Source organism: Geotrypetes seraphini, chromosome 10, assembly GCF_902459505.1.
Source record: "Geotrypetes seraphini chromosome 10, aGeoSer1.1, whole genome shotgun sequence".
In the NCBI taxonomy this organism is placed as follows: Eukaryota; Metazoa; Chordata; class Amphibia; order Gymnophiona; family Dermophiidae; genus Geotrypetes; species Geotrypetes seraphini.
The window spans coordinates 133,190,954-133,206,231 of NC_047093.1; the positions used below are offsets into that span (position 1 = coordinate 133,190,954).

At 46.9% G+C, this 15,278-nt stretch overlaps 2 protein-coding genes across 3 annotated transcripts in view; one reads left to right on the plus strand and one right to left on the minus strand.

Annotated features, from left to right (window-relative positions):
- Nucleotides 1-15,278, minus strand: part of LOC117368581 — a 126,780-nt gene that overhangs the window by 12,897 nt on the left and 98,605 nt on the right. Inside the window, 2 exon segments of the mRNA XM_033962311.1 lie at nt 3,204-3,330; nt 7,345-7,510. Of these exon segments, the coding sequence (XP_033818202.1) occupies nt 3,204-3,330; nt 7,345-7,510 (293 nt within the window).
- Nucleotides 7,758-15,278, plus strand: part of LOC117367651 (zinc finger protein 436-like) — a 28,094-nt gene continuing 20,573 nt past the window's right edge. Inside the window, exon 1 of one of the 2 annotated variants that reach the window (XM_033960427.1) lies at nt 7,758-7,911. Coding sequence is in view for 1 of the 2 variants with exons in the window: in XM_033960426.1 (XP_033816317.1) it covers nt 8,727-8,750 (24 nt within the window). In the remaining variant the exon portion in view is untranslated. Of the gene's footprint in view, nt 7,912-8,552; nt 8,751-15,278 lie in introns of those variants that run through there. The other variant, XM_033960426.1, reaches the window with a different exon arrangement.

Consider the following 15,278-nt stretch of genomic DNA (forward strand, 5'->3'; position numbering starts at 1 on the left):
CCCTAGAAATCAAAACACTACAGTTCAATACCACTACAATCTTCCTAATCTCCCTCTCCTCTTCCACGTACACCGACCAGGTTCTGCGCATTCCCTGGCACCATACCCTCAATCGACCAATAAAAAAAAATAATAAAAAAATACCTGGAACCTAATTCATCCTACCGAAACCGATTACCTACCAACGTATGGAAAAAGACAATTTGATATGTAATGTAATGTAACCTGATTTATCTTCCAATGTTATTATGTCTACACACTCATTCTGTTATTAAGTCTATACCCTCAATCTGTATTCTCCAATGTCATGTACCCTCCTGGAAATGTCCAGCTCTCTTCTTATGTAATCCGCTTTGAACCGCAAGGTACAAGTGGAATAAAAAATCACTAATGTAATGTAATGTAATGTAATAAAGTGAGGTAAATAAAGGGATAATATCAAGACCCTAGCAGTTCAGAAGGCGGCTACGAGCCACCGGAGATAGTGTAGACCAAAAGGGCTCCCAAATTCGTTGGAAGGCCCGTCCAGGCAAGGAAGAAATGTCCTGAACTCCTCTCCGTTCCCAAGAAAGCAACGTAATCATGTGACTACGCCAAAGGGAATAGTCAGGAGCCTCCGCTTCCATCCACTTAAGCAAAATGCATTTGATAGCAATCACTGCCGTCCAACGAAGGAACGCGGAGGCCCCAGGCCGACGGGGATAAAAATGCCAAGAGGCTCCAAATAACGCCAAGGCTGATCTCCGAACTGTAATGTTCCAGAGGTCATCTACAAAAAGAAAAACAGCGTCCCAAAAGGTTTGTATGGATGGACAAGACCAAAACATGTGGCCGAGACCAGCGTCCGGAGCACCACAGCACCGGCAGTCCGCAGTCGGGCAGAGCCCCACCAGGAAAGCCCTCCGAGGAGAAATATACAGGCGGAGAGTCAATTTGAAGTGTTGTTTCCAAAAGATAGCATATTTACTATACAAAGGCAGCTTTTTAATAGCATTCAAAATTACTTCATCAGAAAATTCCAAGGTACATGCATTATAAATCCAGTTGTCTTTGTTCGTTGATATTTCTGGGTCATAGACCGTAGATGTCTGCCCAGTAATGTGCTTAGGTTCCAGCTACTGGAGTTGCCGTCAAAGCTCATTCCAACCTATCTAGACCATCCCAAATTATTGACGATCCCATCAAAGCCCTCCCCAGCACATCCTAAGCCGAATAGTCCTATACAGGACACAACCATTCAAGTCTGCCGAGTACCGGCCTTAGTTCTTTCAATTATACCCTTCCTTTTCTGATTAGAGATCCTCTGCGTTCATCCCAATGCCACTTGATTAAGAATAAATCTTAGATATTTGCTAGGGCAGATATTTCTCTTCATGGCCCTCCTAAATGGAGACACCGCAGATGCTAATCTTCCTAAGAACCAGGGCTGTGGAGTCGGTAGATAAATATTCCGACTCCGACTCCGACTCCTCAGTTTTTTGTACTTCAGACTCCGACTCCGACTCCAGGTACCCAAAATTTCCTCCGACTCCACAGCACTGGTTAACTTTCAGATCGTTAAAATGGAATGTCAAGTTGAGAGAAATGAGCATTTTCGACACCACCTTCTTTTTGCTTTTAATCAAGGTTCTAAGGCCGCAGAAGCTGCTCGCAACATTTGTGCTGTGTATATAGTGGGTGCTATAGCTGAAAGAATCGCTCGTGATTGGTATGCCAAGTTCAAAAATGGAGTCGGTAGATCAATGTTCCGACTCCGACGCCTCAGTTTTTTGTACTTCTGACTCCGACTCTGACTCCAGGTACCCGAAATTTCCTCCGACTCCGACTCCTCGACTCCGACTCCACAGCCCTGCTAAGAACATAAGAATTGCCATACTGGGACAGACCAAAGGTCCATCAAGCCCAGTATCCTGTTCCAAACAGTGGCCAACCCAGGTCCTAAGCACCTAGCTAGATCCCAAGTAGCAAAACAGATTCCATGCTGCTTATCCTCGGAATAAGCAGTGGATTTCCCCAAGCAATCTCAATAATGGCCTATGGTGACATCTATTACCACTGATAAGCAAACAAAACAAAGGGACAATAAAAAAAAGTATAATCCTTTTATGACCGAGAAGGTGCTCCGAACCAACAGGTGGTAAGAAAATCAACAGGAAGTGAAGTAATTATGGGCATTGCTTGTAACTCTGATATGCTTGTAACTTTGATTAATTGCTGTGAACCGCCTAGAACTCCCTGGGTATGGCGGTATACAAAAATAAAGTTATTATTATTATTATTACTACTCATCTGTTACAGCCAGCGTGAGGGGGTTCTCTGAGGAAGCCACTGGCAAAACGCGTCAGGACCCGCTGGAGTGAGACAACTTCCTTACACCCTCACCTTTATTTTCAAGTTAAGTTTTTCAAAATAATTTGCACTTTAACTTATTGGAGTTTGCTGATCTATAAAGAAATGGACACTTTAAAACAATACTTTTATCTAGACACAGTTCAAACCTTTCTACCGATTGAAGATGGTGCAATGATAGACTATTGAAAACACTTACAGGGGATTCGTCCCCGGTTAAGTAATTTTGTTTTACCACCTGTTGGTTCTGAGGACCTTCTCACTCATAAAAGGATTATACTTTTTTATTATCCCTTTGTTTTGTTTGCTTATCTGTTAGGCCTTTGGGGGCATTTTTGTTTAAATCTTACCCAGTAGTGTTTTTGGGGGATCTTTTACTACCGTACTTGTCTGCAGCCGACATGTCATGGCCTTACACAGATGTTTCAGTTCTCAGCAAGAAATCTGACAAGAAAATCCTTCCTCTGGCCTTCTGAACCAAATTTTTGTAGTTTAGAAAAGGAAGATAGACTCCAGTTGAAAGTGAGTCCCATCCCTGTCCTGGAGGACCACCAGCCAGTTGGGTTTTTGAGATAGCGCTAATGAATATGCATTGGGCAGATTTGCATGCCTATCAGCTCCATTATATGCAAACCTCTCTCATGCATATTAATTAGGGTCATTAGGACAGGGTTGGGAACCACTGAACTAAAGTCTTCTTACATTGTCTCCCATTGAATATGGGATGACATCAAAAGCCAGGTTCTAAATTTCACATGATCATGGCATCCGAAATTTGGGATTTTTCCAGGGCTGACAAAATAACAGCCCCCATTCCATAACGTACCTGTGATAGATAGAGAAGGTGTATTTACCTCGTGAGATGAGGATGTCGTGAATCTCCTCGATGACCTTCTTGTACAGATCCTTTTGCCATTCTGCCAGAAGGTTCCACTCCATTTCCAAGAAATAAGCAGCGACATCCTTGAATGTGACGGATGTCTGGAAAACAGACAAGGACACAGTCAGCCACAGTTTTCTTATCATGTTTCTGGCAATAGGCTTTTAGGGGTATTTTCAAAACACTAAAACATCCCCAAAATGGCATAAATCGGCACTTGGATGTCTCGGTGCTGATTTTCAAAACCGTTTGGACATCTCGTGAGGCGTCCAAGCCACGGTGCGTCCAGAATTCAATGGGGCATGTTCTGGACAGGCTGTAGGCAGTCTTAGACTTGGATGTCTTGAGGTAATAATCAAACCTTTCCCAAGACGTACTGGACGGAACTTAAACTTTCTGAGCTAGACCTGTTTTCAATGCGTCTAAGTGCCAAAAAGATATCTAACGGACCACATGACCACTGGTGGGATTAAGTTATGACCCCTCCCCCACACACATTTCTTCAGTGGTCATTAACCCCCCTTCTACCCCACAAAGATTTGAATGAAACAGTACATACCTGTCTCTAGAAATAATAATTATTAATAATAATAATAGTAGTACTAGTAGTAGGAAGAGATGCCAAACTGTTGAAAGGATAGGAGAGAGATTGGATTGTAGAGAGGCCTGGTGAAGGGCAAAGCTCAGAAGCTGGAGATAGCCTGGCATAGGGCAGGGCTTAGATGCCGCAGGCTGGCACAGGGCAAAGCAGTACAAAGATAACAGAGAGGGATGGTTGCAAGCAATTTCATGCTGCACTTACCAGAAACTGGTCCGTCAGGAGCTAGCTGTCAGGCAGGATAGGGGCTGATGATCACATACACAGAGAGATAGGTGAGAGCCAAACCCGGGCGCTTGTGGAAACTAGGTCAGGCATCTGCCACCATTTTCGGTTTATAGACAACGGCACAAAAGACAAAGGCGCGCCCGGACAATTGAGCGCAGCGCGGAGGCACGCGCCGCTCAAAATTACTGTTTTTAGGGGCTCCAATAGGGGGGTTTGTTGGGGAACCCCCCACCACTTTACTTAATAGACATCGCGTCGGCGTTATGGGGGGTTTGGGGGGTTGTAGCCCTCCACATTTTACTGTAAACTTAACTTTTTCCCTAAAAACAGGGAAAAAGTGAAGTTTTCAGTAAAATGTGGGGGGTTACAACCCCCAAACCCCCCACAACGCCCCGACAACGCGGCGCGATGTCTATTAAGTAAAGTGGGGGGGGGTCCCCCCACACACCCCCGTCGGAGCCCTAAAAACAGTAATTTTGAGCGGCGCGTGCCTCCGTGCTGCGCTCAATTATCTGGGCGCGCCTTTGTCCCGGCGCGCTTTTGACCTGATACCCCATTTTCTAACGTTACCCCTCACATCGGGCTCAGCTTTTTTAACAAATACCTAAAAACTGGCCAAACGGGTCACCTTTGATGAAATGCTGACTTAGGGAGGGGGAAGTCACAAGATCCAGCTGCAGCAAATGAGTGTTTCAGCTCAAAGGAGACTGGCTCATAAATGGGGGTTCCCACCTTAACCCTATTATGTCATGTCTGTCTGTTCAAGTTAGATAGTAAGCTCTTCTGAGAAGAGAAAGTCGATTAAATGTCAAAATGTACAGTGCTGTGTACGCCTTTTAGCGCTATATATTACATTACATAGTAATAGTCATACTACATTACATAGTCATAATGCCACTGTACAGATCCATGGTGAGACCTCATCTCGAGTATTGTGTTCAATTCTGGAGACCACACTACCGGAAAGATGTGTTGAGAATTGAATCGGTTCAGCGAATGGCTACCAGGATGGTCTTGGGGCTCAGGGATCTCACATATGAAGAAAGACTAAAAAAACTGCGGATGTACTCGCTGGAGGAGCGAAGAGAGAGGGGGGACATGATTGAGACCTTTAAGTATATCACGGGGCGTATAGAGATGAAAGATGATATCTTCAGTCTTACAGGGCCCTCGATAACCAGAGGACACTCGCTGAAAATCAGGGGAGGGAAATTTCAGGGTGATGCTAGAAAGTACTTCTTCACCGAAAGGGTGGTCGATCATTGGAACGAGCTGCCTCAGCAGGTGATTGAGGCCAACAGCGTGTCAGATTTTAAGAGAAAATGGGATATTCACATGGGATCAATAGGGGAGTAAAAGTCAGGGAGTAGGTCATTGGTATGGGCAGACTCGATGGGCTATAGCCCTTTTCTGCCGTCAATTTCTATGTTCTATGTTTCTATGTTACATTAGTGACTTCTATTCCGCCTATAACCTTGCAGTTCAAGGCGGTTTACAAAAGAGCTAACTGGACATTTCCAGTAACGTTACAATTGGTTTTTGGTTACAAAAGAGGTAAGATAGCTGGAAGATTTCCAGGAGAACTTGCAAATTAGATAGTAAGAATGCTGGACATTTTGAGGGAGCATTACATTTTAGGGATCTGTAAAAATGATAAATACTAGTAGCAGACTGTTGAAAGGATATGAGAAAGATGCCAGACCACTGGGGAGGGGGGAGGGAGGGAGGGAGAGAGATGTCGGACTACTTGGGGGGGGAGAGAGGGAGGGAGAGAGATGTCGGACTATTTGGGGGGAGAGAGGGAGGGTGAGAGATGTCGGACTACTTGGGGGGAGAGAGGGAGGGAAAGAGATATCGGACTACTTGGGAGAGAGGGAGGGAAAGAGATGTCGGACTACTTGGGGGGAGGGAGAGAGATGTCGGACCACTTGGGGGGAGAGAGGGAGGGAGAGAGATATCGGACCACTTGGGGGGAGAGAAGGAGGGAGAGAGATGTCAGACTACTTGGGGGAGAGAGGGAGGGAGAGAGATGTCAGACTACTTGGGGGGAGAGAGGGAGGGAGAGAGATGTCGGACTGTTTGGGGGGAGAGAGGGAGGGAGAGAGATGTCGGACTACTTGGGGGTAGAGAGGGAGGGAGAGAGATGTCGGACTACTTGGGGGTAGAGAGGAAGGGAAAGAGATGTCGGACTACTTGTGGGGAGAGAGGAAGGGAAAGAGATGTCGGACTACTTGTGGGGAGAGAGGGAGGGAGAGAGATGTCGGACTACTTGGGGGGAGAGAGGGAGGGAAAGAGATGTCGGACTACTTGGGAGGAGAGAGAGAGGGAAAGATGTCAGACTACTTGGGGGGAGAGAGGGAGGGAGAGAGATGGACTACTTGGGGGAAGAGAGAGAGGTAAAGATGTCAGACTACTTGGGGGGAGAGAGGGAGGGAGAGAGATGTCCAGCTACTTGGGGGGAGAGAGGGAGGGAAAGAGATGTCGGACTACTTGGGGGGAGAGAGGGAGGGAAAGAGATGTCGGACTACTTGGGGGGAGAGAGGGAGGGAGAGAGATATCAGACCAGGGAAATGGGGAGGGAAGGAGAGAGAGATAGGAAGGGAAGACATGGAAAAGTAGATTTTGAGAAGAAAGCAGAAAAATGGGAAAAAGTTGAATGTTAAAAGTTAATGCCAAAGATGGATGGATTCAGGGCAGAAAGTGAAGGAGAGAAAAACAATCAATGGATAAGAAGGCCCTGGAAACACAGTTAAGAGCACAGACGGAAGGAAATGCAACTAGAGACTGGGAAAAGATGATTAGATAGGGAAAAATGATTTTATTTTCAATTTAGTGACTGAAATGTCAGTTTTGAGAATTTATATCTGCTGTGTATATTGTGTGCATGTGAAAAATGAATGGAAGAAATTGCATTACAATTAGTAATGGAGGCGGGATCTGGGGCGGAGCTTGGACTGTCAGTGGTTGGGAGTACTCAACTGATATTTGTTAGGTTTAGGGGGTACTTGGCTTGAAGAAGCTGAAAACACTGCTCTACTGGACCCCAGTCCCGAGCCTACCATCTATTAAAGAGACCATGCATGGGTAAAATAACAGAGGCAGCTCACCTTCCCGTTTTCTATTGTGATAGAGGGGATGAATTTGTTGATTTTACAGAAAAGAGAAGGGAAAGCTGGAAGAGATGCACAGGGAAAGGGTTTTCTTTTCACAAGAGTAGAGAGAAGAATTTCTTACCTGACACTAGACAGAAAAGAAAATTAGAATACATTTATTTTTTTTTTTTAATTACCTGATCAGAACCCAGAGCAGACATTTCCTCTGAATTCTGCAGCTGCTGGGAGGGATCCAGGCTGGAGATTTCCCTCTTCCCAATCCCTCCTCTCCCCCTCTGCAGGAAGGGAACTGGGTCAAATGTTTCTGCTTCTCTTCCTGAATCTTGTCTGTTCTTTGCAGCTCTGCGGAAGTAGAGAAAGCAACTGAGCATGCTCAGAGCTCTTCACCCCACCCCTCCAGTGAGGTCATCCTGGAATATCCCGCCTCCTTAAGGTGGAGCTGTAGAAATAGCAGCTACAGGTAGCAGATCGTTCTTGGGTGGAATCTACTCTGCTGTCTCGAGAATCAGAAACGTTCTGGGTCCTGCAACTGGAAATCCCTGGGAGACCCAGGTCCCTTCCTGCAGAGGGGGGTGAAGAGGGATTATATCTGGGACTAAGGAATCAGCCCAGCCTCTCTTGTTCATCTTTCCAGGAAATCTCCAGCCAGAATCCATCTCTGTAGCTGCAGAATTCCTATTGTAACGTCTGAGTTTCATCACTGACAGTTAAGCAAGAGGAAGATCCTGCACATTTTTACTAAGGTCAGCCTGGACCGTTCAGTCATTTAATGCTAGATGCATAAAAGGTCATCATCCTCACTCCCCCCCCCCCCTACTTTGCATGGAGTAGGCTGTTCTGGAGATGGAGGAGGCAGCCGACAGAGATGGGTGGGACTTGCAAAACCCTTCCCCTGCAGGAAGGGAACCGGGTCAAATGTTTCTGCTTCTCTTCTGAATCTTGTCTCTTTGCAGCTCTGCAGAAGTAAAGAAAGGAACTGAGCATGCTCAAAGCTCTTCAACTACCCCCCCTTGCACAGGTCATCCTGGAATATCCCACCTCCGTAAGGTGGAGCTGTAGAAGTAGCAGATAACAGGCAGCAGATCTGCTGTTTTCTCTAGAGCAGTGGTCCCCAACCCTGTCCTGGAGGACCACTAGTCCAATCGGGTTTTCAGGCTAGCCCTAATCAATATGCATGAGAGATTTGCATAGAATGGAAGTGACAGGCATGCAAATCTGCTTCATGCATATTCATTAGGGCTATCCAGAAAACCCGATTGGCCTGGTGGTCCTCCAGGATAGGATTGGGGATCACTGTTCTAGTGAACTACCTTAAGGAGGCGGGACTTGACCTCAGCAGGAGGGGCGGGGTGAAGAGCTCTGCACATGCTCAGTGGCTGCCTCTTCCTCTAGTGTCTGCAGGGCTGCAAAGAGCAGAAAAGATTCAGAAGACAAAGCAGAGAACTTTGTGTCCTGCAACTCCCTGGGAGCGATTATACCTGAGATTCAGGAATTGGCTCAGCCTCTTCCTGTTTCCCTCATCATTCCAGGAACAGGGAACGCTCAGTAGCTGCAGAAAATGTCTGCCCTGGGTTGTGACCAGGTAAGAAATAATTCAGCCCTTTAGAAGAAGCTTAATCTGTGCATCTCTTCCAGCTTCCCGTCTCTTTCCTTGTTGGTGTCTTTTGGAGGGAGCCCTAGCCTGGTGGTTGTGGATAACAGTTCTAAGCAATTTACAAGGGAAGAGACTATACAGACAGCGATATTACAGAGAACTTTCAAAATTACATTGGAAGTGTTTTGGAAGTACATCAGGTTGAAGTGGGGGATCAGAGAAATTTGTCAAAGAGATAAGTTTTGATTGGTTCATAGACAAGTCGGCGAAAGACAAAGGCGCGCGCCGACAACTGAGCGCAAGATGGAGGTGCGCGCCGAAGAAAATTACAGTTTTTAGGGGTTCCGACAGGGTTTTTTGGGGGGAACCCCCCCCCCCAGTTTACTTAATAGAGATCGCGCCGGTGTTGTGGGGGGTTTGGGGAGTTGTAACCCTCCACATTTTACTGTAAACTTAACTTTTTCCCTAAAAACAGAGACTACAGGAACTCACAGCAGCCATTTCCTCATGGCGATCTGCACGGGGCAGGAGCGTAGGAAGATCGCTCCTGTCCCGAAAGCCCTCTAGACCACAGTTCTTCAACCGCCGGTTCGCAGACCGGTGCCAGTCCGCAGAAAATTCCTGCCGGTTCACACAGGACCGGCAAGATCAACATCTTCAATTTCTTGCCAGTCCGCACAGGACCGGCAAGATCGAGGAGCTGTTGTTGCGCAGGGTCAGAGAGATAATGGGCTCTACGAACGTGGAGAAGATGTGGTATACAAACCTAAGGATTAGATTAGATTAGATAATGTGGAGCCTCAAACTGTGCTTTCTCCCCTCCCAGCGGCTCTCCTTACAAGCGCAGCGATTCAGGAAGGAAGCCTTGGAGCTTTTGCTGAATCGGGCCGCCTCTGATGATGCAACTTCCGCTTTCCTCAGAGGCGGTGCGACCCAACAAAGGACCTGAGGCTGCCTTACTGAATCGCAGTGCTGGCAAGTAAGGAGAGTTGCTGGGAGGGGAGAAAGTTGCTGGGCATGGTGAAAAAAAAAGGGACAGCTGTTACTGGCCTGGAGAGGGAGGAGAGATGCTGCTGGGAGGGGAGGAGGGAAAGGAGGCTGGGAAGCTGCTGGGCATGGTGAAAAAGGGATTGCTGCTACTGGACCTGGAGAGGGATAAGGAGAGATGCTGATGGGAGGGGAGGAGGGAAAAGAGTCTGGGAAGCTGCTGGGCAAGGGGAAAAAGGGACAGCTGCTACTGGACCTGAAGAGGGATAAGGAGAGATGCTGCTGGGAGGGGAGGAGGGAAAAAGAAGGGAAAAGAGTTACTGCTGGACAGGGGGAAGAGGGAAGGGAGAAGAAAAAAGGAAGGAAACAGCTGGCAGGGAGATTAGAGGAGGGGAAGGGGAGAGACAGGAATGAGATGGGAAGGGGGGTCAGCAGAGAAATTGAGAGGGACAAAGATGCTAGATCTGGTGTAGGAGAGATAAACATGAAGAGAGCAGTGAAGCTGGTATGAATCGTATAAAAAGGAAAGAGGGGCATAGGCTGGATGGAAAAGGGAGGGGGGCATAGAAAGAAGACAAATACCATATGGAAGGGGGAGAGGTCAGACAGTAGATGGAAGGGGCAGATGCTGGATTGAAGAGACAGAGAGGGCAGACGCTGGAAGGAAGAGAGTGAAAAGAAGATGAAAGCAGAAACAGAGACAACAAAAGGTAGAAACAAATAATTTTATTTCTATTTTGTGATTAGAATATATCAGATTTGAAATATATATCCTGCTAGAGCTGGTGTTAAGCATAACTGGGGACTGCAAAGTCCAGGCAGTGGCTTAGGGCTCTCTCTGACCAGGGGGGCAGTTGCCCTAGTTGCACTCCCCTAACCCTATTCCTGCTATGTGTGACTGCGGTATTCTGTTAGCATGATATTTCTGTGTAGCATTCTGTAATAATTTGGCTTATTCAGTTTTCTTGATAATAGAGGAGGGAGGGGAGACAGGGGTTTTGTTGATTCTTGCTCTGTATTATTTGTATTTATAAAATGACAATTGTACAGAATATTGTTTCTTTTTATACTTTAATAAAATACATTCAGTATACAATCATAACTGAGGCTTGTGCGGATGGGATCAGATGGTTTGTGAGGACCGAGCTCGCGGAGACGGGGCGGAAACGGGGTTTTTAAATTTCAATCCTAGTAGTTTGCTGGTCCACAAAATAATTTTTTTTTCCCGCCGGTCCATAGGTGCAAAAAGGTTGAAGAACACTGCTCTAGACCACCAGGCTGGGAAGGCGGCAGGGAGGTGGGGGTGGGTCAGAGCCAGATAATCGCGGTTTTTTGGCATTCGCGGTCCGGCTCTGCCCGTATCCCCCGCGAATAACGAGGGAGAAGTGTACTGCGTGTATTAGTTGTGCCTGGGAATTCGAACTGGTGAGACAGCTAGGTTGGGGATGAACCTGTCATGGTTTTGAAGCAAAAGCAAGCAAACTTAAAAATGACCCTTGCTTCCTCTGGCAGCTAGTGTAGTGTTTTTTATAGTAGTAGTAGAACGAGTGCTCATTTTGGTGTCAGGTCAAAAGCGCGCCGGGACAAAGGCGCGAGCAGACAACTGAGCGCAGCGCGGAGGTGCGCGCCAAAGAAAAAGACTGTTTTTAGGGACTACGACGGGGGATGTGGGGGGGAACCCCCCCCACTTTACTTAATACAGATCGCACCGCATTGTGGGAGATTTGGGGGGTTGTAACCCCCCACATTTTACTGAAAACTTAACTTTTTCCCTGTTTTTAGGGAAAAAGTTACGTTTTCACTAAAATGTGGGGGGTTACAACCCCCCAAATCTCCCACAACGCTGCCGCGATATGTATTAAGTAAAGGGGGGGCTCCCCAACAAAAAACCCCGTCGCAGCCCCTAAAAACAATCTTTTTCTTCGGCGCACGCCTCCGTCTTGCGCTCAGTTGTCGGCGCGCGCCTTTGTCTTCTGCGTTACTGTCTATGAACCCTCATTTTAATACTAATGCGCTCCTTGCATAGGATTCTCAGTGGCTGCTTCCGCGATCAATAAAAGCCCCCGGGAACCCTTTAGTGCTTCGGAGGCTGAGCTAACTTCTGGCTACAACCAGTCTTTCTTGCACAGTAAGCTTTTGAGCAATTGGGCCTCTGTACTTTCTAAATCGTTTACAGACTGATAATAGCAGTTCATGAACTGACCCCAGCACTCTCCACTCTCCTACCTTCAGACACCGACCCACTTGCTTTCTCCCTCCCACCTCCTAAATTGGTCAGCATGTGAAATTCCCAGTGTTTCTCTAAAGAAATCTGTCCAAAAGCAGAGTTCTCTGAATACTGTAATGTACTGGAGAACTAATCTGGTACCAAATGTCTTTGTTCACGCTTCATCGTTTCTCAGCTTCTGAAATCTGAAACCCATGTTTTTTCTCTGTTTCATGCTGCATAGCAGAATTTTTACTAGTCTTCTTCCCAATTGTTGTACTTCGGCAGGTAGGTACCGTATTTTTTGCTCCATAAGACGCACCTGACCATAAGGCGCACCCTAGATTTAGAGGAAAACAAGAAAAAAACCCATTCTGACCCAAATTCTCCCTGCCAGGCTCTGCACCCTGTCCCCCCCTCTGGTGGCAGGCGTAGTGGCCTAGTGACAGGCAGGCAGGCAGATCTAGTGGCCTAGTGACAGGCAGGCAGGCAAGCCCCATACCCCTCATGTATCTTAAATCATCCCCCATACCCCAGTACCTTAAATCATCCCATGTCCCTAAATCATCCCCCATGTGCTCTCCCTAGTACCTTAAATCATCCCCCCACATACCACCCCAATACATTTTTTAATCATCCCCCCGTACCTTTATTCATATCCCTTCGATACCTTTTTTAGTTCCTCCCTGCTTAGACAGCTTTCATTTTTGCCAGCCAGCAGGCGCACAGGCCAGAAGCGCTAAGAACATAAGAACATAAGTGTTGCCTCTGCCGGGTCAGACCAGGGGTCCATCGTGCCCGGCAGTCCGCTCCCGCGGCGGCCCCCCAGGTCCATGACCTGAAAGTGTTCCCTACCTAACCTAAAATATCCATACCCTATTCGCTCAATGTACGGTAAACCTCTATCTGTACCCTGTTATCCCCTTTGCTTCCAGGAAGTCATCCAGTCCCTTTTTGAACCCCAGAATTGTACTCTATCTTATTACCTCTCCGGGAAGCGCGTTCCAGGTGTCCACCACCCTCTGAGTGAAGAAGAACCGCCTTGCATTCGTTATGAATCTGTCTCCTCTCAGTTTTTCTGAATGACCTCTTGTTTTAGTTGTCCCTGCTAGTCTAAAGAATCTGTCCCTCTCCACCTTCTCTATGCCTTTCATGATTTTATAAGTTTCTATCATGTCCCCTCCGCGCTCCTGCCTGGGCCCGCCTCAATCTCTGAATGGCTGCAGTCAGTTCTCATGAGTCCCGGAGAGCTGACTGCAGCCATTCGGAGATCAGCGCTGGCCATGCGGGAGCGCAGAGGGCTTGCTCCTGATCCCTGCGCTTCTAGCCTGTGCACCGCCGGCCAGGAGATACACTGGACCACCAGGTACAATGGCAGCAAGCGGCAGGCGGGTGGGTTTTAAAGATGCAACAGTGGCGGGATTTTTTTAAAAATGTGGTAGCAGCAGGGGCATTTAAAAGATGAAGTGGCGGCAGGGGGGTTTAAAAGATTCAGCAGCGCAGGGGGTGGTTAAAAATATGCAGCGGCGGGGAGGGTTAAAAATATTCGGTAACGGCAGGGGGTTAAAAGATGCAGCGGCAGCAGGGGGATTTAATAGTTGCGGCGGTGGCAGGTTTAATTTGTAGCTTCGCTTCATAAGATGCACTTACATTTCCACCCCCTTTTAAGGGGTGGAAAAAGTGCGTCTTATGGAGCGAAAAATATGGTAGGTTGATTTTTTTTGTTGATTATTTGTTGATCTTCTGGCGGGCTTTTCACTCAATTTAAAATTGCTTGCATTTGACCACGATAACACTTTTTCTGTGCACCCTCAGATTTATCGGTTCAAGTGGTCCTATCGTTCATCACTGATAACCTTTAAAATCCAACAAATTAACACACGAATATTTCTGGACCATCTTCTAATACCATATTTTCCAGTCAGGACACTCACATCAACAGAATAACATCTGCTGACTATCCCTTCTTTAAAAGTAATAAGTACTATGAGATCTACTATCTTTTCGGTTATAGCACTCCAGATCTGGAACAACTTACCAGTTTACATACGTGGTAAATCCTCACTAGAAAAATTTAAAAGCCCTTTTAAAAGTTACTTGTATAGGGACGCATTTGAGACATAGATAACATAATTCTTCTATCATCTCCCATGGCGGATGATGATGGTAACCTTCAGCTGCTAATGGTAGGGTTGACTATGTAGCCGATGCATTATATGACGTAGACTACCCTTTAAAGGATGGCAAAAGATTAGACGACCTTATGGCCAGTATCATGGACAGCCATCCCAAGTCATTGCCTGACAATAGGCCAAGGGCACCGGGGGGGGGTCTGGTTGGAGTTCCTTTTGTGGCTACAGGAGGTCTCGCCAATTGGCAAGTTTTCACGAATCTCGGCAGAGGTTTACAGAGGCTGCGGTGTCTCTTCACACCGTGTCTTCGTTCCTGCTGAAAGTGGTGTTTGCATTTCATGTAAACACCAAAAAGGGAGCCCAAGGGGGCCTCAACGACGAGACAATCAAGGCACACCAAAGGAGTCGTGAGGATGAGATGTCAATAATTCAGCCACGGGTGTAAAGTTCAAAGTTCACTTTATTGATAGTAGCACTGCTTCTGATTGGTAATAGTCATTAGCATAATTAATCAGTTACTAACTAATTGGCCATAGATCTTTATTTCTTCTCCTAATTGGCCATGTCCTGGTGACGTTGGAATAATTAACATTTACGTAGGTCATTATCAGATTGGGGTGATGGTCACAAACCACCCAACCTATTTTAGGCCCGACACACTTCTTATCTGGGGCTTTCCAGAGGTTATCTGTGCATGACTTACGCCCCTTCCCAGAACGGCCCACACCCTATCCTGGTTCCGCATTTCTTAGAAGAACAGGTGCTGTGGTTTTCAATACGTGCAGGGGTCTGCTGTCCAAAGCTATCCAGGTTCCATTGGCCAAGGCATAAACATCTATTTCTGGTTATCTGTGCTGTGCATGAAGATCATCTTGATTTGCAAGGATATTTCAGAAATGTCCTCAAGTTTAGGCTGAATTACCCCATCAGTGGTTGGCAACTGTCAGTGTGACACAAGCTTGTCAGGGGGCTTTTGCAAACTCACAGATATTCATGTTGTGCATAGCCCTCAAGCCTGGTTTATTGTCCATTGCTCTATCAAGTTTGGTTCTTGTGAACAGGGAATATGGGAGCCAGGTATGGAGCAGGTTTTGGAGGGTCTCGTATATCCATAAGGACATAAGCAGTGCCACTGCTGGGTCAGACCTGAGGTCCATCCCGCCCAGCAGTCCGCTCGCGTGGCAGCCCATT